The sequence below is a fragment of the Asterias amurensis genome, chromosome 13, assembly GCF_032118995.1.
Source record: "Asterias amurensis chromosome 13, ASM3211899v1".
NCBI classification, from domain to species: domain Eukaryota; kingdom Metazoa; phylum Echinodermata; class Asteroidea; order Forcipulatida; family Asteriidae; genus Asterias; species Asterias amurensis.
Window position 1 is genome coordinate 3,397,071 of NC_092660.1, and position 22,824 is coordinate 3,419,894.

The 22,824-nt window shown below is 38.8% G+C and overlaps 1 protein-coding gene across 4 annotated transcripts in view; it reads right to left on the reverse strand.

Moving 5' to 3' along the window:
* LOC139946112 (mutS protein homolog 5-like) overlaps positions 1–22,824 on the reverse strand; it is a 114,042-nt gene that overhangs the window by 51,205 nt on the left and 40,013 nt on the right. For all 4 annotated transcript variants that reach the window (XM_071943726.1, XM_071943724.1, XM_071943723.1 and 1 more), the window contains exons 6-7: positions 14,401–14,524; positions 5,752–5,838 (exon numbers count right to left, since the gene is read on the reverse strand). In XM_071943726.1, coding sequence (XP_071799827.1) covers positions 5,752–5,838; positions 14,401–14,524 — 211 coding nt within the window. The remainder of the gene's footprint in view (positions 1–5,751; positions 5,839–14,400; positions 14,525–22,824) is intronic.

A 22,824-nucleotide genomic window follows, 5' to 3' on the forward strand; every position in this document is an offset into this window, starting at 1 on the left:
TGTTAATTGGGGCTCAATTGACCACAAAATGAGCTTGGCTAACGCGGTTTAAATCAATCAAGGTCATTATTTAAGATGTATTTAATTGATGTTTCCTTAATGCATGGATGTTGGAAAGAGAACGCAAAGGTTGGGTGGATGGCGTAACCAGGAATTCCGAGTGGTGTTCTTGGGGTGTGGTAGTAGATGAAGTAAAACTGACGGAGATGCAGAGGTCGATTTCAATTAAACAATTGGATTCACGGAGTCTGCACAACGTACGCGGTGATCTGTTCAGTAACATCATAATTTGATTAGCTGGCTAAGCCGCCTTCAGCTTCATGGGAGTTCAGACTAGCCATTATAATTAAAGTTTGTTTGGGTGTTGAATTATCAAACCGGGCTGGACTGTGAGAAGAAAGGGGCTGTCTTATTATCTAGTACAAAATGCAGGACTGCTTTTTCATCTTTGAGAGGGCAATGCCATTTTCATTTTGTAAGGGGCACTTCCATTGGAAAATCTCAAAGACTATGAGAATTTTTTGAAGAGGCATCAAGGCCAAGACCAGGGGCATAATTCCAAGCCTTCACATGAGACGACTGTACAGTGTAATGAAAGGTTAAACGCTGTTGCTTGTATCCAAAGAAATATATCTTCCTTCAGAAGATTAAATGACACATTCAGAAGGGTTCCCCCACCCATGTCAGGATTTTTCAAAACTTTGGGGCATTCTGAAAGTAAAAATCCTAAATTCTAAACTTTGCAAGTTTAGCCACAAACTTAATTAAACAAGGCCATTTGTATGGTTTTTTTTCACTTGAAGTTTTAAGTGGTCTTATTTGATGTTTTTGTAAATTTGGCCTTAAATAGTAATTTTTGTTTATTCAATTGAATTCAATGCACATTGATATGTTTATTTATTTATTATGTTTATTTATTTTGTGGGGGGGGGGGGTGTATCGGCTGCAATTTATTGCCCCATCATGCCAGGGAGAACCAGCATCTTTCAACTGAAGTATGGATAAAATGCAGGTACACAATTTGCTGTTGAATATCCTAATATTTAGAGTGATGACAGACCAGACAGTGCTCTCACTTAACCTGTAGCCAACTGTTTTCTCTCTGCCAGAAAGTTCTTCTTCTAATTCTAATCAACCCCTGCAGTTCCTTCATTACACCTCTGATGGTGTGTAACAAATTAACCGTCTAGGGACAATTTCACAGACATCGTGGAGGCGCTTCACTCTCACCAGCTTCTAAACTGAACATCCTGTCCAATTCCGTCTTCGAATGCACTCTGAACACCGGACAATTCAAAGATGTGTAACGTGTGACAAAATGGCCATTGGAGCAAGACACAACTTGGCTCGCTTACCTTTAGAACGAGCTTGATGTGTGACTTGGAACAACTCACTCCTTCCAAGAAAACCCAGGAAAACCTTTTTGGTTATGAAATTTGAAGCTTTGCATGGTGTAGATGGGTAACTCATAATAACATAGAGACTTGCAGGTACAAAAAAGGGATAGAAAGAAATAATGGCTATGAGAAGAGCTGGTTTGTTCTCTACCTTTCAAACGGGATGATCTGCCCGTCTTCAGGAAATTGATGGCTGGCTGGTGTGTTCGGGATGCTAAGCCAAGCATTCGCCTGAAGACGAGCAGAGTATCAGCTTGAAACGGAACACACTAGCTCTTCTCACAGCCACAACTTCTTTCAAAAAGAAATCTGTACAGTCTGCAATTTTCTCACTATCATTAGTAATTTTTTCGTGTTCAACTGGGACTAGGGTAATATGCAAGCTTGTGATAAAACATGTTAAAGTTAAAGAATGCGCTGAAATGTTTAGGTTGTATGATGTAGTCTTCAGAGTATAGTTGACTTTTACCTTTGGTATGTTGATTGAGTGTATGGTACAATGTTGAAGCGCAGGAAAGCCTGATTTGCCAAGATAAACATGTTGATAAGACTTACAGTCAACGAGGGATATCAGGCAAAAATGATTTACTGTTGCCGAGAAATACCCCGAACCAGAACATGCTGAATGCTTCTTTTCGAGTACTTCACCAATATGTCAATTTACAAGGTAAATTGTGTGCTCCCTCCAGACACTGGAATTTGCACAGCTAGGATTAGGTCCAATTTATACAAAGGAATAGGGATTTCCACTAAACTTAGTTTAGATATCTAACGACAAAACCAATGCTCATTGGGGAACACGCTGTATGGTTTTTTTCGTGGGTCTTCTTCTAAATACAGAAACAAAATTACCCAAATAAATTTTCAAATGTGATAAATGTTGGTGACAAGGTTTCAACGAGAGCTTAAAACAGAGTCCTGATTCTCAGCTGATCGAAACGTTCAGTTGTTAACCACCGGTTCTTTTTAGAAACAACACTTACTACTCAAAAGAGATTTTCACATAGTGTTACCACAAGCCTCTCTTAAGTGTAATTTTATACCTCAGCCATGTTAAGTTTCAAATCCTAGCTTTACATGTAAATCTTACATAAAAATAGTACAAAAAAACATTTACCAGTGGAGTTACAACCCAGTAAGATGATTGTATTGCGATTTCTAAGTCTTAATGTTACCATAAAAGCGTTTACCGTAAACCATCTTTAACTTCCAAGAAGTTCCACAAATAATTACAAATTTTCTTAGATTTGGAAAACGGTAACAAAAATTGTGCATTTTTTGCATTAGAACTCGGATTAAGTTTAGTGCCCAATGCTAACAGTTTGAGTGTGCATCTACACAGCTTCCTTGAAGCCCTTATGTCGGAGACTCTGTGACGCCTAGATGATATCTCATAATTCTTGTTGACATCTCAAGACAAGACTCTTGGGATGGTATGCATGGCAGGATCCCAGGTCCTAGAGGATCCTGAGACTCTATACAAGAAGGGGGGCAAGCCTTCATTTTGAGAAGGGGGGAGGGGGGCAAGAATACAAGGGGTTAGTACTCCCTTTGTAACCCTGGAGTACACCCCTACCGTTCAATCAATCACTTCACACTATTATTTGAGACAACGCCATGAAGTGGGGTAAAGGTTTCATTGTCCCAAGTGTCTACATCCAGGTTTTAGTCTTGGAGTTGTGCAGTCACGCTTTATTGTTTATAGGGTTCAAACAAAAGATCATAGTTCACACATGGACAATGTTATCCTTCATCATCATGACAAATCGTCCTTGCTCCTTGTACACATTTAGTTTAACTCATTTTCGTGCAGTCCCAAGTCTAGCAAGTAAAATAAATTATCCTGTAAACATTTTTAAGTGAGTGACTACAACGTAGCGAGTTAATTGTTTGTTTCCATTGTTTGGCGTTTTGAGTGGTTTAATATAGCTGAATCAAGCCTATACCAACCATCCTCAGGTCATAAGAAAAATCCTATGTATAAGTACCCCACCTCTTTGGTATGGATCAGCATGGAGAAATTTGCCCAATAGACTGTATTAATATGACGTCACCGTTCAAATATCTGCCCTACAAGATGGAGTCTGTGCACGTGTGCGTGTGTGCGAGCATGTGCCATAGAAATCAAACCGGGAATGCTGCGTGATGTGTGCTTCATTGATGTACGCGTTTGGACGCGCATACGGTTTGACCTGCAAGATGGCGACTTTCATACCAAAAAGGGGGTTATACAATACGGTCTATAGCGACACAGCAATTGTACAACCATTGTAAGAGAAGCATCTCCACTTAGAAACTAAGCAAAAGGGCCCAATTTCATAGAGCTGCTTATAAGCACAAAAAGGAGCAAATCAGCTTAACAAAATTATGCTTAACAAAATTAGGTTATCAACCAAAGTACAGCATCACATGTACCATCTGTAAACTGGTATCCGATTCCTGTTTGTGTGAGTGAAACCTTTACAAACATTTATAAACACAACATTCTGGGATACAAAAGGTAACAAACTTGATTAAACTTCGCCATATTATTGGTTGCAGAGATCGGACACTACGCATCAAAAGCAGTTCAGACAGGCTGAATCCAGTCAATTTAGCTTGAAATCTGGCTTCCACCACTTTTGAAGAACACAAACCAGCGAAGGCCAGATATGGCAACACCTGATCAATGTGTAGGAGCTCAGTGTATGCTGGTCCCCCCCCCCCCCCCCAAAACGACAATGCATGTCATAAATGGAAAATTGAGAAAAGCGTGAGTTCTCACATCGTAAAATCTTGATGAGTCTTTACAAGTGTCTATCGTCAGACGCTTCAAACAATCAAATTTTCTTCAGTTCGGTGAAAAGGTGACAGAACTGTTTACGTTCTCAGATGACAGGACCTCAAATAAAACATCCTCCAACTGCGCCGAGGGAAATATGAGAAACGACCAAGATTTCTCGCAAGTCATTGTATCCTGGTGTTACACTTCATAATAGCGTGCTTTTGTTAATAGCAATGCCCAAAAGGATATGAGTTATTTTCCTCCACGCAACGTTTGAGACGGACCAGTCGCTGTCAAGTTTAAGAGCGTAGTTAGGTTTCTTGTAGGAGTGTTTACCTTACATGGCAGAAACTTGATAATTTAACATGGTCATGTAATTGGGGTAATTAAATATACTGATTAACACTGGAGCACGGTGATTGCATACGGTTCCTCTTTCCCCATTATGAGAAAAACTAATTGCAAACAAATAAAGCAAAGTAGGAGACGAAAAGAGGAAGAAAGGGTCTGGAAAGCTTGTAGTGATGTGAAACTTGTAGATTCTCTTTTTGTTCCCAACATGATCCGTTAACCCGTATTCCTGTGATACATACTGAGAATACTCTTGTGTATGGCAGAATCAATATCCGGGACAGCCCATAGTTTCAACTTAACTATACGTGATGACTTTCTCTTTGGATTATTTCAAAGTCACTTTGATTGGAAAATGACCTCTATTGAAACTTGTTGTGCTAATTCTAAAACCAATTTACAGTGCGTATGTTTTTGTTGTTAATAGTTTACTGATTTCCTTTGCTATCAAATAATAAACCATAAGGGAAACTGACTGGGTAAGTTTTAAATGATTTGGAGTTGAACTAAGACAAATTGACTAGAGCAGGATTTGAACCAACGACCTCCAAATTTCCTTTGCTGAGAGATTTGAACTGTGATTTGATCAAGCAGTTGGCGCCGAGTGTCATGTAGACACACAAATATTTTCCTTTGTAGTATTCGAGTGACATGCTTTTCGTAATTTCGTGTAACATCAGGAACAAAGGCCCCAAACTTTTCCCTATGGATCAGGCCCAGCATTCACTTGCCATGCATTGCATTGTTTCACTCAAACAAAAGGAACAGGTGGTGGTTAAAACAATGCTGGAATTTTGCCTTTGTGCATGGGTTATTGTGTTATGCCTGATTCCAGGCCTTTGTCCTGTTGTAAAATACATGGATGAAGAGGCTTCCACCATTGCATTTCATTGTATTTCTGCTCAATCAAGGTAAGTTCGAGCAGACCTAGATTCCAGCTTTGGTTCGGCCGTCGTGTGACGCAGCCGCAAGTTTTTTTATCCAAGGTGCGCAAAAACAAAATTTTCTCATTATAGAGAAACAACAAATGCCAATGTTTCAAAGAGAATCTTTGTTCCCTTGGCTTTGTCACGTCACACTTTCTTTGTGACAAAGACACGCTCAAAAAACAAAAAAAAATCCAGCGATTCTGAGAAGAAAAAAAACAGTCAGAGTGGAAGGAAAGAAGTTGAAGATTCCTTGACCAGTTGACAGGTGGGAAGGGAAAGGAGTTAGTTAGGGTTACCCCTCAATGCTTACCATTCAAAATATCTTTCAGTGCTTTCAGGAATCTTTCATCAGACTTGGAGCTGCAAGTAACAAACTTGGGCTGCACTTGATGCATCACTGTATGAGGAAAGACACACAAAAAGAGCTCAATTATCTTGAGTGCAAGACATGATACAAATAATAACATAGTTTACCCAACGATATGAGACGCTACATGCCCAAAACCGGGCACTTCTGGCCAGAACTTGCTCATCAAATAGTAGGAGCTTAAGATTTTTAGTGGAACATTTCAAGGGTCACCACGGAAATGGCCAAAGGCAGGAGGGCAATTGCCTTTGTTGCCTCCCATGAAGTACATTTATCAGACCTTAGTAGTGACCTACTCTCTGGGTCAGGTTGGCTCAGTGGTTTCTTTCCCTGTCTTTCACCTCGGACCCGATTCGAATCCCACCTCAAACTGGAACCTTGCATGTTGATAGGGTTTTCAATCCCTCCCTGATTGCGTGGGTTTTCCCCCATTGGGATTTTTCTCCCAAATCTTAAACTGATCCTTTCTTCTCATTTTATATTCATCCTGTTAATGGTGATAATATTGTGTTTTCGAAAGTGTAACCAAATAAATAAACAAATAAATCAATAATACAAATCAACTTTACCCCATGAACTTCAATTTCAAAGTAAATTTAATTTACAGGATTTTACAAGATATACAAAATCTTTACTTCACAGAAATTGGATATCTAGAGGTCTTAGCTTAAAATGACCATGGGTCGATTTCACAAAACTCTTCCTAACTTAGGACTAGTCCTAGGCAATGCTAAGAGATAGGACTAGTCCTAAGTTAGGATGAGTTACTTAAGACCAGTCCTATCTCTTAGCATTGCCTAGGACTAGTCCTAAGTTAGGAAGAGTTTTGTGAAATCGACCCATGTCTTTCTTTCTTGATTTATATCATATATATATATCCATATTTACAACCTTCAAAAAGGTTTAAGGCGTCAAAGAAATGCCGAAATTAGGACCCCAATATCCTGAGAAACCGCAGTGAGAGGTTACGGTATTATAAGTGTGTGGTAACCAGGCTATATTAACCCCAGACATATTAAGACCCATCCAGGTGATGAACTCTTGTCAACTACCATTAAGACCACACCCTGATCACAAAGCATCTGATGTAGACATTAATCCATTGATGACAAACACTGTCACTTTACTACACAGGTGGACCATTCAACAATGTTGCACATCTGTGGCCACAATCACATGCCTTTTTATCACATCCACATTGTAATTACGAGTAAGTTGATGTTCGACAAAAAGTAATCGACTGGTAATTAATTTGTGTATTTCCCAACACTGAAGTGTCATCATTAGGAACTGTAGCCTATACTTTGTGCTTCCCACGGCACACCAGGGCAAAAAGAAACACTTAGATTTATCTTAAGATAAGAATAATAAAAAGAACTTACTAAGGGCCTTATGCAGAGCCTCAAAGTGCTTTGAAAAAACAAAGTTAAAATTCCCTAGTTTAATGACTGTAATTACCTTGAAAAGTAATGATCATAAAAACTTACTTGGTAAGAACCACTGTAGCTGTTGAGAATGAATAACATTTTAAGAACTTTCCCTCCAAAGGATTCAAATACACTTCAAACCGAAAAACTTTTCTCAGATAGTGTATTCCAGTTTCGGACGTGGACATTACTGCTCCAGAAAAATGCTACCACTCTTTAAACTGAAATTTTCACAGGTTAGTTTTATTGTATTTACAGGATTAAAATAATTCATCAGTTCAAAAAAACCAAGGTATACCTTGCCTTTAAAAAAACAAGGCATGAGATTAAAAAAAAAAACTACTAAAATACACAAAGGAAATGTTCAATTATGAAAGACGCAACAGGTTACTTCCACATTTAACCTTAGCCAAGATAAAAAGACACTGGAAACAAAGCTAAAATACCAAGCCTGTGAACATTTGGACTCAATTGGTCATTGAAGTTGCAAGAAAATGATGAAAGAAAAAACACCCGTGTTGTACCATGGAGGTAGAAATAGATTGTACAAAATAGGTGCTTTCAGATAGGAATAAAAGACTTCTGACCAAAAGTCTTATTTTAGTGAGAAATTACCTCTTGGACAAAAACTACGTTACTTCAGAGGGTTGTTACATGTTTCATATTATCAACAGCTCTCCGTTGCTTGTTACCTAGTAAGGTTTTATGCTAATATATGTTTTGAGTAATTACCAAACGTGTACAGTGCCTTTAAGTCTACATTAAAAATATCGGCTGGGAGCCTTATCAGAAAAAGCCTGTACTTACGCACACTTGAAGGAGCCCCATGGTATAAGAATCCATAAGAGTGTTAGAATTAAAACATGTGACCGGAATATAGAAACCAACGCCTCTTAACTGGAAAATCCTCTACTGAATATGACCAATATGTGAACAGGTTTATCGTTATTATGACAAAATTAGGATGTATCATTGTTTGTAAAACCCTTGGATGATTAACTCTAAACTCTTCTCGTTGTGATAGGGAAACGGAGCGGGGGGGGGGGGGGGGGGGGTGGGGGGGGGTAATAAGACTACAATCATCATGACAAAGAAACATTGTGTCAACCCCCCAGGTATATAGTGACTGACAACGCAATTGTAAATGCTGAATAAAAAACAATATACATACACTCATTCAGTAATTCCGACATGTGTACTTGGTAGAAGTAACAGATTTCAAGTTAGCAGGGTGCCTAGATGCCCCTTTACATGTATGACACTCCATCATGAAATGACACATCTAGAATCATAGCTATGGAGAGCTTGCATTAGACACCATACTCTGATGACCGGATTAGACTTGGCTTGGACACACATCACGCTGCCTTTCTTTGCAACTCGAAAAAATAAACAAGTGCACAACTTTCTGCGGGGAATAACGTTAAGAAGCACACAATCATGGTAAAAGCAGCTACAACACCGATTTACCCTGCAATGGGGTACCTCTAGCTGTACATGTATTAAGGGAACACAAGCAGTTCTTTATACTTTCCAAAAGCCACTAAAACTTTTCCCAATTTAAAGACACTTCAATTCCTTTTACTGAGCGCAAAATCAAGGTAAAAGCAGATGGCACTAATTTACCTTGCAATGGGGTACCCCTAGCTCTATGCGTTTAAGCGAAAACAAGCAGTTCTTTAAATAAATGTTGTCTCCTTTTTTTCTTCAAGTATATATAATATAGAATATAGTATATTTTACAGGTTGATTGGCAGTTGACACCAAGTGACCGTTCAAACACTAATTCAGTAATTCTAAAATCAGGCTGTTCACAATTGATCCCTTCCTCCTAATAACTCTAATAAAAACCTTCCCTTCTTTATCCGTTCAGGTGATTCCACTTTTAAAGATAAAGTATAGAGTTGCTTTTTTAGGAGGCATACTGTGTATATATCCCAATCTCCTAATTTTTAAAGATACATTCATTCCTGCACTTTAAGTGTGAGCCATGGCCACTTCACACAAACGTGCTTTACTGAACACTGGAAGCCCATACTTGTAGGAATACTTTAAGCTAGTTTTTCTGTGAGGATTTGTGTCCATGTTTTTGTGGGTTTTTTTTCTTTTCTCTTCATTTGGCTACCTGTACACTGGATCCACGCCTGACAAAATGAACAGATAGACAAACCCTTAGTCAAAGTTTGTCAAAAAAGTTTTCCTTTCAAACTGTAATTAACTAGGTCGATAACTTCATTTTAACCACCACAGACTGATATTAAAGGAAGGAATCCAACACAGTGTATTGTACTTTATGACAGCACACTAGCACAGGTTACAACCGACTTCCAACATCTGTATACTCTAATTAACTGGGTCATTAACATCACTTTAACCATCACAGACTGATATTAAAGGAAGGAATCCAATACAGTGTATTGCACTTTATGGCAGCACACTAGCACAGGTTACAACCGACTTCCAACATCTATATACTCTAATTAACTGGGTCATTAACATCACTTTAACCATCAAAGACTGATATTAAAGGAAGGAATCCAACACAGTGTATTGTACTTTATGGCAGCACACTAGCACAGGTTACAACCGACTTCCAACATCTGTATACTCTAATTACTGTTCCTTCCAAGATGGAAATACAACAGTTCCTGCCATTTAGCTTGGAATAAGAGAGTTGTCACTAGCAATTAAGAAGCACCTGCCGTCTCTATTTAAAAAAAAATTATAAATAAACTGCAGCTTTAAAACTATCTTCAATCAAAAAAAGTTGTAATCATAAATTTATTGACTGTGAATAACTTCATTTTTAAATGAAACATTTCCTGATTCCTCAATATGTAGTTTTGAAGAGAGTAGCAGTAATTATTGTTGTTATTATACACTAAGGTAAGACTACTGCATAACCGTGAGCGTGCAGATTTAATTGGAAGGAATAACTAAATAATTGGGCCATCCCCCACTTTGGAGAGAGCAGTTCCTCATAGAAGGTAAATAAGTGCCTGAGGCAACTCCCCAATTAAATAAATTGTATTGTTGCACTTGGGGTAGGATGAATGAGCATTTCCAAAACAACTACTTCCACCAAATCGGGCTACTGGAATTGGCTACAATTTAAAGCTTCCAGTTTGGGCAGGAACATTGCTATATGAACGGTTAGCCGGGCCGAAGGGAATACTGTGTTATATAACTTAGCAAGCAGGAAGTACATGCAGAAGTACACACTTGCTTTCCAATTTGGTTTATAATTGTATTAGTGGACACACCTGTAGAAGAATATTGCTTATAAAAAAGTTCTGGTTTCATTTTCATCCTGATTTTGAGGCCCAAAATAAGGGATGTGCATCTATGTTTATTTTGCAAGACTGTAAAAGCAAACTTGTGACTTCCCTTTAACCATTTCTAAAGATTCTTGCAAAGTAAAAGGAGCAGATGTAAACACATTTTTTTATTTCTCTGGAGGCTTGGTACTGGTATGAACTTTACAATTAACTACCTTTCAAGTTAAAATTAATGGATACCCGTTCTATACTTTGTATTTACACCAACAAAACCAATCTTTTGGAAAACAAAATTAGCAGACTTAATTCATGCAGTGTGCATTATGTACGTCACATTTACAATGTTCTCGGCAATCTTTCACGCTAAGCAAGAATAATGTGTATACTTTAGTGGCTCCAGAGAAAATGGGCTTAATTGCAACACAAGGCTACACAAAAAGTTATACTTTATTAAATTACATCTTGGTCACAAGTTTTTAGCAAAATAGAAATCTAAACGCTCAATCATAGCCCACGACATGCCAAAGGCATTTCCTTTGGAACAAGTGCACATTTCTGCACAGCAACAATTAGCTTGTGCTTTGCAGCCCTTGTGGTTCAAGGCCCTGTTTACATCTTACACAAGGTAGAGGGGACTTTTCCTCTAAGCGCAAGAAGCAGGTGCAAATAATGAAACTTCCCCGAGTATTAGGGGAGGAAGCAGGCCATTCTCTGCTCTTGAAACACAGGAAAAACTACTACAAGACGCACGAAAGGATTGAAAGTACAACACCAGGGTGAACTGCTTTCGAGGTCACAAAGAGCCAGTGGGAAAATACCACTTGCAATAATAAGTGAAATGTTATGCGCTTTACTAATACTCATTTTCAGCCTTGTAAGATGCAAATGCATGTATACATTCGCAATGATTCAAATTCTACACAAGTATGATATTTGGCCAATGGATACATGGAGGATGTTAGTATTGTGTACCAGGACTGACTCATGTAAACACAAACACTTTTGCATTAAACTTTTCAGGCTAATTAATAAACAATTTGCTGACTTTTCTTAGGGAAAACAGAATCGAAAATAAAGTATAATTGGGAAGAACATCATGCCTGTTCGCCAGCAAATCCTCTCATACTGTGATGTGGAGGACTAAACAGTTTGAAGAAAAACCTACTTTTTGGGGATATTATAAGGTTCATTTTTTTTTCGAGAAGAGGAAGGGGGTAGGATGTGGATGTTTAATGCCAATAAAGCGAGATTGATGTCGAAGCAATATTTACGTCACTTCTCTGCTTTTGCTACATATTTGGGCACAGTTCAACTCTTATAAATTGTTCATTTTGCTACATATTTGGGCACAGTTCAACTCTTGCGAATTGTTCGTTTGTGAAGTCAAAACCGCTTCACATTCGCATTCGCAGTAAGTATGAACCAGGCTTTACACCAACGAAAAAAAACACCCAAATTCCAAGGACACAAAGGAGTCTTGTTTCTGCACTAGCTAAATCCCTTCACTGGATCCGCCCTGTACACTTTTGTTGTCTAATCCTTGAAGGAGAGTCAAGAACAAAACAACTGTTCCCTTAATCACGTAACGTTAGCTTCTTATATCTACACCTGTTGGTGTTGTACGAGTTCAAGTAGAAGCATCTTTGTGATTAGGGCCATGCAGTAAATGAATGTAACAGGGTCTTCTTAGCCCAGCTTATACAGAGGAAATACAAATTGAAATTTACCCCTAAACCGTACGTTGGACTTTGGGCTAAATAAGATCCCGCTCGGGCTCGGGCAAGGTCTAGTTACGGATATGGCTTATTTATGCCAAGGCACAATGGATTTGTAAGTATTATTAGCAGGGTCAGAAAATAAAGTTTGTTCAGAAAACATTTTCAAAATTGATTTTATTTATTTTATAAGAGATGTTATGTTAAATTTGCATCGGGATAAAGAATTTTAGTTTTGTTCTTTACCCATACACCGATGTGTGTTAGCACTGTATACTCAGTACTTTCCCGAGCCCTGTGAAAAAATACCACAGGCATGTTATTTATTTATTTTTTTTTCAAGGGGGGGGGGGTTAAAAGACTGCTTTGATGAATGTTTTGAAACCACGGATTGGGCTCTGGCTTGAGCTCCAGCCCACATTTGAAGCTCAGTACCAAACAGCGCATGATTTTGAGGTTAAAAATAAAAGAGCATCAACTGAAGCTGAAGATGAAGTTTTTGAGAAGTGACAAACGAACCTTGTATTTAGAGGAAAACAAAACTTTGTTTAACCTCAAAATATTATCAAATTAAACGAGTCAGTCTCTCTTGGTGTTTATAACTTGAAAAACACAAACATGAAAGTGATTCCAAAAGCTACCTTTTTAGTACAGGACCCTTATTTTATAGGGAAATAAAAACCATTAATTGAAGTTCAACGAAACTGATTTTATTTCTCCAAAACAGCCTTCCTTCTTTGAAAAAATCTTGATTCAACATTGTAATTACTTTTTTGGCTGATACTCGCAAAGTCCTGCAGGGAAATAAAAGCCCCAGACAAACAGTTATACTTGGATGGGATGTGAACCCACTACCTGACCACATAGCAGTTGTTACCACTAGACCACCATGCAAGCCCAGTCACAAGGCCAGTTTGACTAAGTAATTAGCAGTGGGTACAGCTAATACTAAAACAATAAACTGAAGATATTGAAATGTTTGGTTATGATATAATGCACATAATACCTGGTTCTAAGATAGCGCCTCACCACATCCCAGGGGCTTATCAAAAAGCGCTTGATACTTGTTTTTCAACAAGATGAGCAGAGCTACTTGTATGTTTTGAATTATGAGACCATTTATTTAGAACCTGATTGCCTTACAATGGTTTACAAGGTGTTGCGGCACTTTCAAGGCACTTCTGAAAGCCCACTTCAAGCCTGGAATTTCACGGAGGCCACGGAGGCATGGCCTCCGTTGCCCTTGTCTTGGCCTTGGTGCCCTTTCAAAAATTCCCATAGACTTAAAGATTTTCCAATGGAAGTGCCCTTTTCAAAATGAAAATGGCCTTGCCCTCTCAAAGATGAAATTCCAGGACTGCCACTTGATTCAGGAGGCCTACCATCAATGATTCTTTTCTTTTTCTTCTGTGCCTTAGCGCCTTTGAACAAACCTTTGATAATAGGTGCTATACAATTTTTTTAATGATCGAATGATTGATACAGCAGCCACTGCCAGAACACCGGGGCAACGCTCTTCTCATATCAATAAGTGTAACTGGGTTGATTGCATTACACAACACACGGGACCAACAGTTTTACATTGAATGTTTCAACCAAAGGATAAGACAATAATTGCTTGCTTAAGGACACTTGAGTGTTAAGACCAGGACATGAACCCAAACTCTACTGATCAAAACAACAGAGCTGGACTGCTCGGCAACAACACGCCACGCATTTGTTATTGGAGTAAAGATTAAAGACACTGGACACTATTGGTAATTGTCAAAGACCAGTCTTCTCACTTGGTGCATCTCAACATATATAATGCATAAAAAAACAAACCTGTGAAAATTTGAGCTCAATTGGTCGTCGAAGTTGCAAGATAATAATGAAAGAAAAAACACCCTTGTCACACGAAGTTGTGTGCTTTCAGATGGTTGATTTTGAGACCTCAAATTCTAAATCTGAGGTCTCGAAATCAAATTCGTGGAAAATTACTTCTTCCTCGAAAACTATGTCAATTTAGAGGGAGCTGTGTCTCACAATGTTTTATACTATCAACCTCTCCTCATTTCTCGTTACCAAGGAAGGTTTTTATGCTAATCATTATTTTGAGTAATTACCAATAGTTACCACTGCCTTTAGGTCACATTTTCGGAGGAGCCAGTTTAAACAGGGCAAAGTTTGTACCTTGCTTGATGAGGGTGAAGGTTTCAGGCTCAGGACTATCTCTCATCATATAAATCTCAGCTGTCTCCCCATCATAATACGCTGCTCCTAGCTGACCACCCTGCCATAGGACACTCAGGTATATCTGCAGTCAAATAAGACCAAGAGAAATCCAATTTAATACACACAAAACGGAAGCGTTCCCAAAGCAGTGAAACTAAGAATCAAAAAGCATTGATCAGCATGCCTGTATCTTTACAATCAAATATTAGCATTAGAAATGCAATTTTATTGAACAAACAAACAAGGGGCATGGTAGGCAAAAGTGTTTTAATGGCAATGAAATTATGGAAAAAAGGGAACATTTGTGGCATGTCTGTATCAATTAATGATAGTGTGTTAATGACACTCCAACTCATGGAAGATCCATATTGGATTGTTTCTGTTCAAACCTGTGTGAGCAAACCAGGCCTATACAAGGGTGTTTTTTTCTTCCATTATTATCTCGCAACTTCGACAACCAATTGAGTTCAAATTTCACAGGTTAGTTATTTTGAGCATATGTTGAGATACACCAAGTGAGAAGACTGGTCTTTGACAATTGCCAAAGGTGTCCAGTGTCTTTAAATCAGTGTTGTGAAACAGAACACTGAACTGCAGAAAAACAAAAACAAGGATATTAAAACCATTCACCAGGATATGATTACTTTACAGACTATCAGAACATTCCGTCAACAAAATGTACCATCGTAACATTCAGTAACTGATATCGGTTTCTTTGAACTTTCCTGGTGAAAACAAAAGTAATTTGATAGCAATTCAAGTGTTTTTTGTTTATTGAAGACAAATCACTTTAATCAAAAAGTGAAACATTTGCAACTGGAAAGTGTGACATACTCATTCATCCACTGTGAAAATGAACAGAAACTTCCCAAAATGGGTTAATTTCACTATAATTTAGCTTTGTTGGAATTTTGAGACACATTTAAAGACATTGGACACTAGTAATTGTCGAAGACCAGTATTCTCACTTGGTGTACCTCAACATAATGCACAAAATAACAAACCTGTGAAAATTTGAACTCAATTGGTTGTCCTAGATGCAAATAAAAATGTAAGAAAAAACACCCTTGTCACACAAAGTTGTGTGCTTTCAGATGCTTGATTTCGGGACCTCAAAATCTAATTCTGAGGTCTCAAAATCAAATTCATGGAAAACTACTTCTTTCTTAAAAACTACGTTACTTCAGAGGGAGCCGTTTCTCACAATTTGTTGAGCTATCAACAGCTCTCCAATGCTCGTTACCAAGTAAGGTTTTATGCTAACAAATATTTTGAGTAATTACCAATAGTGTCCACTGCCTTTAAGGTAATTACTGGGGATTGGTTGCACTTCTTGATGGTTCAGTGATTTATTACACTGTTTTCCTGATAGATCAAGTTTAAAATAATGTTGTCTTTTATTTGCTCAAAAACGGTTTGCTCAGATCTCACTTTACAGGGAAAAGAAGTGATGTACAGCTTTCTGCTGTTTATCTAAAGACCAGAGCACATTCACTTAAAATTAAAGTTTCACATCTCAAAGGTTAGTTTCAATACAAATGGTTTTATGAAACCTTGAGGTTGTAATGAATGTGCATGGTTCCAGAAACATATATTATACCGAGGCCTGGGGAGGCCCTGGACTAAAAGTTAATTTAATATCCAATAGGGTCCCTGGTAAACATAAGTGAGGGTCCCCAGTTGGTCTGCGAAAATGAAAGAGAGACAATTCAAAGTCCTGGATTGCAGGGGTTAACACAACTGTGTTGGTGCATGGTAAATATCACTGTGATATAGAGGTGTTCCAACTCAAACAGAACTGTTTAGGTTGAATCAGTTCTCAATTGATACATTTGTAATGTGGAATTTTACAAACAAATGTGCGAATTTTCTCACGCCTGAAATTATAAATTTCAATGCATACAAGATGAACAAGGGGTTGACTAAAGCCAAAGGCCCTAATGATCAAGGGGCCAACTTAATACAGCTGTTTATGCAGGAAAATTAGCTTAGTGCAGAAAAATATAGGTAAGCAAAATAAGCTTACTTTGCTAAAAATTTAAAGAGGAAACATTGTCTGTGCGAACTAGGTTCCTCCACAACTTCATGCATCATTGTGCTTACACATAAACATGCTAAGCGGTATTTGATTCGTGAAATGAGCCTATTAGTAAGAGGTATCAACTCCCCCCCCCCCCCCCCCCCAAGAAGGAAAAAAAAAAAAAAATTTGCCATAGTCAATTCTGATATTCCATTGAAGTGCCTTCTCACTCATAAAAAGTGGCTGTCTCCCCTTCAGCTATGAACTGCCAGGTTCGATGGCATGAATACAATGCACAATGACCAGGGACTGGGCGTTGGTTAACATGCACTGTCCTCGAGAGAGACGCTCTGGCCAGCAAGGGAACGCAACGTGTGTCCGCAAGATCACCATCTTGTTTCAGCGATTAAAGGAAGCAGAAGCTCTTACGGGCGGCTGTTATAAATTGTAGTCAATAATGTGCATTTGTTCAAAGTGCAACGGAGAGAGAAATCTAGTTCCTTGATAATGTTGACAGTTTTTTCGCCAAACTGTTGGTTTGGATTTAGGCAACAGACTGGATATATGGAGCAGTGGTTAGGGAACATGTTGCCTTGGGTCGGACGAAATGGTCTATAAAAAGCGTTTGTAACCGTTTGTTGTAAAATGCATGTGGTTGGAATGATGTTTAAAAGTAGAATACAATGATCCACACAAGTTTGCCTTGAAATTGCGTGGTTTTCCTTTTACTTTACAAAAAAAACACGGTTGACCATTTATGTGAGTGAAACATATGACAGAAGATTGAAGTTTAGGAAGTTAACCGATTCCCTGCACCCTCATGAGAAACCAAGAGGTTTTGGGAACTAAAGAGCTTAAGTTTTCTATATTTCCTGGACGCCAACTTCAAGTCTGTCAAGAAACTCCTTGCTACAGAAACTTTTAAGTAAACACATAATGCCTGCTCTAAAAGATGACACAAGTAAAGTACATCACATCCATTTTTACAATTTCTGTGAACTACATGTATGGGTGCTCTCGTACAATAAAATATTTAAAATCACATCTTCAACTTTAGCACTAAAGAGGCTCAATCTGCACTTCTGTAACCATACTGACTGGGGTTTCTACCACAAGGACTAAAACAACAAAAGAGGTGCCTTTGTCAGCATTTCATGAAGCCTGGGAGAAGGACCCAGAACTTCAAACATTTTACAGTCACACCAGGAAGGCTACACAAAATCCCTTTGAGGTGATCGACTTCAGGAAAAACAAAACGGTTTTCACCTATTCCCCGTAAAGTGAAAGAAAAGATAAGCACTTTGCCTCGTGATCACCTCATCCACGTACTGGGATGAAAGTGCTTTTCATTCCCCATCATCAGGACTTCAGGACAGTGATTCATTAAGCAACCAAATTAAACACAATGCAAGACGACCTGTCATCAGTCCAACAAGAAGCTTAATGCCTCTGTAATTTCTAATCATTTTTCCTGTTCGCCAAATGGTCTTGTTCCCGAAAAACATATGATTCCAATTGGGGCAGTAGCCTACTTTAACACAGTAGTCAACACAACCTAGGGGCAAACGATGATCTTCTACTGTATGATACGGTTGGTCGCTACAACGCCTCCAAGGCATATTTCATGCTTCGTTTACCTATAATTCTCTGTTCCTTCAGCACATCCCTCTAGTCTGGGGCATTGTGTACCGGAGACAGAACCCTGGAGGAATAAGCGTATTGAGTAATCAAGACAGTTTTTTAGAGCGGGTCCACCGCAATAAGTGCAATCAAAAGTGTTTGATGGTCTGCCTTCCATCCCCGCCCCCCTTTTGGAGTTTACTCAACGATTGAAATAGGTTAATAACTTACTGAAAGTACATCACCTCTGTATCATGATGGAACTTCTTCTGTGATTACTAAACAAACTACATCTGTAAGTCACTGGTGAATGTTTGCCAAAAACACTGCACTAGAGTCACAGTTTACTTAGTGTTTTTTCGTTATTGGGGGAGAGCCAACTTTTGGAGGGATTCAAAAGAAAGATATTTTCATCAGTATTTCGTTTGTTGACCGTACAAATGGACATAAAGAAGCAAGTGCAGGAGATAAGAATGGGAAAGGATATCATGGGAAAAAAATCACCATTTGCTTTCGTTTAGATACAAACTGAGGGGTAAATCCGTTCAGAACATCAGCAAATCCAGCCAGATGGAAAAAACTTGATAAGAAAAGAATGAATCTGAACAGAACAAACAGGAACTCAAAGAAGCACAAAAACTATCATGAACTCATGGTACAGTTGATGGCTGACCTATCAACCCCATGGCCCCTTACCAATCCCCTCTCCCCTCCCTCCAAACACACGCCCACAATCCCTTTCCCACAACTTTTATGTCAGTTCACATTACTTTCTCGATCTCATTGTACGATGTTCAAGTCACAAAACGACCAAAGGCAATGGGAAGGGGAGGTAGCAAGGTCATTTATGAAACTTGTACAACTTTCAGAATGTTGCAAGGTAATATGCCCGGAACTACATAGTAAATGATGAATCCTGCATGAATTCCCTAAAGAAGGTTGCTCTTTCATAGAGCTCTTGACATTCTGTGAAGACACCATGCCAACAGCTTCAGCAATACGATCTAGCTCTCAGTATCCCTCAACCCTACCGACCGCCGCCCGGAGCCAAGTAACCTGCCAGATAGCATCAACTGCCAAAGAGCTGTCTCTCAGTACCCAAATCTCAGTCACACTCCGTCAGTCAGTCACAAAAAAATTTCCAGAGGATACCGTCCGCAAAAAGTTTCACTCTAGTGTTTGGGCCCGCCGGCGGTACAGCCTCAAAAGTCCACAGTGATTTGGGTAATGACAGAGTCTTCCATGAGTCACGGCAGTGGGCCAAGGAAGCCAAATCACAAAGTGCAACTCTTTGTGGGAGAATTATAAAAAGACTGCGGTTTGCCGGCCATAGATAAAGGAATAAAGCAAAGGAGAGAGAAACTTATCTGGTTTGTAGTAGGTCAATGCTCTTCTTGTTGAGCTTTAAAAAAGTCTTGAGCAAAAATAACTGCCTTGAATCAATCCATAACTATTTTAGTTTGATCAGCAGAGATGAAGAACGAAGACAGGAAAATAACAGATGATTCTAATATATAGCAAGGTTTGTTATGTAGGTTATGAAAACATCTTCTTGTGAACATTCAACAGTATGATTGACTTTCTATCAAATAAGTGGATGGAATATATGCAGGCTGCGGCTGGCTTCATGAACCCAACACTGCAGGCCTGGAATTTCATCTTTGAGAGGGCAAGGCCATTTTCAATTTGCAAAGGGCACTTCCAAGGGAAGATGTTAAAGGTTAAGTGAAACTTTTGAATGGGCACCAAGGCCAAAGCCAGAGGCAATGACCTCCGTGGCATCTATTTAATTCCATGTCTGGCAGTGGTGCTTTGGAAGTAAAACTTGCCAAAGACAATTAAAACTCAAACTATGAGACTAAAGATTTACTTCTAAGTAGATCCAAGCCAATAATTTACTTGTTAGGGAATACAAGCGATGCAAATCAACTTCATTCAAAATGAATGAGAACTCATAATAGCCAGTTCAACAGTTTATTAATAACTATGATCAACATTATTAAATCTTTCTGGTAATGTAAACAAGGAGTCCATAACTACATGGGAGTTCCTTGCACTGTAACATGAAGACCTAGAGATACATGTACATGTACCTACAAAAAGACGATGATGATAAAGAAATGTAAGTTTCAGATGTGAGAGGAGAACCTCAAACTTGGAAAACAAATCAAGAATGGACTGATGTACCCAATTCACATGATGCTCTGGTCAAAGGCACGGTTCAACCCGGGTTTACAGAGGTGAACGACAGGAAAGAAACCACCAGAGCCAAACTAACAAAGTGATGGAACTCATCCCACACAACCCATCACTTTATCTTGGGGAATTTCCCCAGATCATCAAACTCTTTTCTTTCTTTTTTTGTACTGGAAATTTTCTGAAATTTTCATAATACAAAAACTCGGCTATAACTTCAATGCATTACTGCACATACACTGTTCTTGCATTAAAAAAATGCTATGTTGGCACTCCCCATCATTATCAAAATTCAAATATTGGAGGGGGGGGAACAGAATACAATCATCACAAACTCCTCATTTTGGAGTCACCTGCAAACCCTGCAAGGCAAGATCACATTGTCACATCGCTGGTTTCAGCACGTGAGCCTTCTGACCCTGTCTTGGACTCCAGAACCCCCCTCCATCCCCGTCTTTGATTGGCAACCCCATTCATTCACAACTAAATCAACTATTGGATTCTACCCCCCCCCCCCCCACTCCTTGTCCGACAACCCCCTTCACTCACAACTAGCTGTCAACATAAGGCAAGTTCACGTAGTGCATTGCCCTAGCCATGTTCCCACTAATCAATGCCTATATTGTCTATAAGATGGTCCCAGGACGGCCGATACAGATCAGATCCCTATGATGTTACAAGCAACGGAAGAAGGTTTGACACAACGACTCATCCAATCATTTACAGATCTACAGAAAGGTGGATCATAAGAAAATATTTGATGAGAGATACTTTTTGGGGATGATGTTAACATGTCCTTGACTGTGCACAAACAAGAAAGTGAAATGACTGGTGCTAAGATTCCTGGACGTTGATAATAATGTTGATTAATTTGAATTTATCTTTAAAAATAATGATATGTATTTATTAGGTGCTTTTTAACATTGTATCAACCTGCCTCACACTACTACCCACTGTTCATTGCGTCCGTAGTATTCCTGAGACCATCTCAGCTCCTTTGGTGTATGCAGCAGCAACCAAATGAGTGGGTAAGTTGCTTATCAATCACAAGAACAATCTCTATCCTCCCAGGTACTCATTTAGTAGGATCTTAAAAAGCAATAATGGTTTAGTGTCTTATTTGTGATGACTTTTTTCTCTGATTCACTTATTGTTAGCACTTTGATTTTGTCTACATGAAGTAGAGTTTATTGAAATGCTTCATACTACTACTATGATCACTTTTTGTGGAGGTTGTGGCTCTAACGACCTTTTTGAAAAACCTGAGTCAGGCTGAGGTGAAGATTATTGCTTTGAGGCTGTGCGGGTAGACCAGTGAGCAGATGATTTTAATGCAAAACAGGTTGAAATGTGTGGAAAACACCCAGGATTGGATGCTTTAAAAAAAAGTCAGCCTTAATTCCATGGCAAAATTCCAACACGGCAAACAGGATTCTCCATAATCGGTTAAAATTTGAAGGTTTTTTTGCGATGCACTTCTCAAAATATACCAAGAGTTATCGGAACGAGCCAATTTGATCTCGAAATCCCAAGCCTGCATTTACTTCCACATTTTATGAAGAGTAATGAAGAGGACATGTGGAGAACGTGCCAAACTGGACTCCTTCGTGTGAACTTGTTATCCTTGAATGCACAAGGGAGAACCAATTTGGGGTCGTATTGGTAATGAAAGCAAGGGATTCTTAAACAGTAAGGTCTGAAGAGATGTTTAGTTGATGAAGAAACTGGTGAGTTAAAGATGGCGCTAACTAACAGAACAAGATCTTAAATCAGATCTTAAAAATCCACATGGAAAATCCATCATATTTTTTAGACACGCAAAACCAAAATGAATTTCACTTTATAAAACAAACTAAACCAAACTACACACAACAAGCTGAAATGGGATTCAAACCAGGGCGAATGGCCAGACAGACACCACAATGTCACAACGCACCAACCTCACAAAATCCCCAACAAAGTTTTGTAATGAAGACCACTTGAACCTGTTTTTAAAGCTCATGTAGGCTGAATGATTGTTTTCTGTTAAATTTCCATGTTAATGTTTAAGTTTTTAAGAACTAATTTTCTGTTCGCGTGTTCAATTCAGTTTCTAACTGCCAAACATGTTTTTTAATTGAATTTAAATAACTACAGTCAAGCTGAGATCCTATGGCACATCCAGAAAAGTGAAAGAAAACACAACTCCCGACAATCAGTATTAGAGATGTCACCCGGTCACATCAACACCTCCCTCACATTGTCCGGCGCAGCAACACAATAAATACCTCATCCTCATCAACAAGTCACTATTACCCAACGGATACATCAAAGCCTACAAGAGGGAATTATAAGGCACTATTCCAGTATTCAGAAAAAAAGATGAAGGGAAATGGCAATTTGTCATGTACCATTGTCTGCCCACTACCACAGAAATATTTTGATTCTTTGTAGTGGGATATGGACGGGTCATTGTGTGGTTGACGGGTAGCTGTATGTTTACAATGCAAGCCAACTACATAATAATAACATTAGGAAACTACATGCACCGAGTAGGAAGCACACTG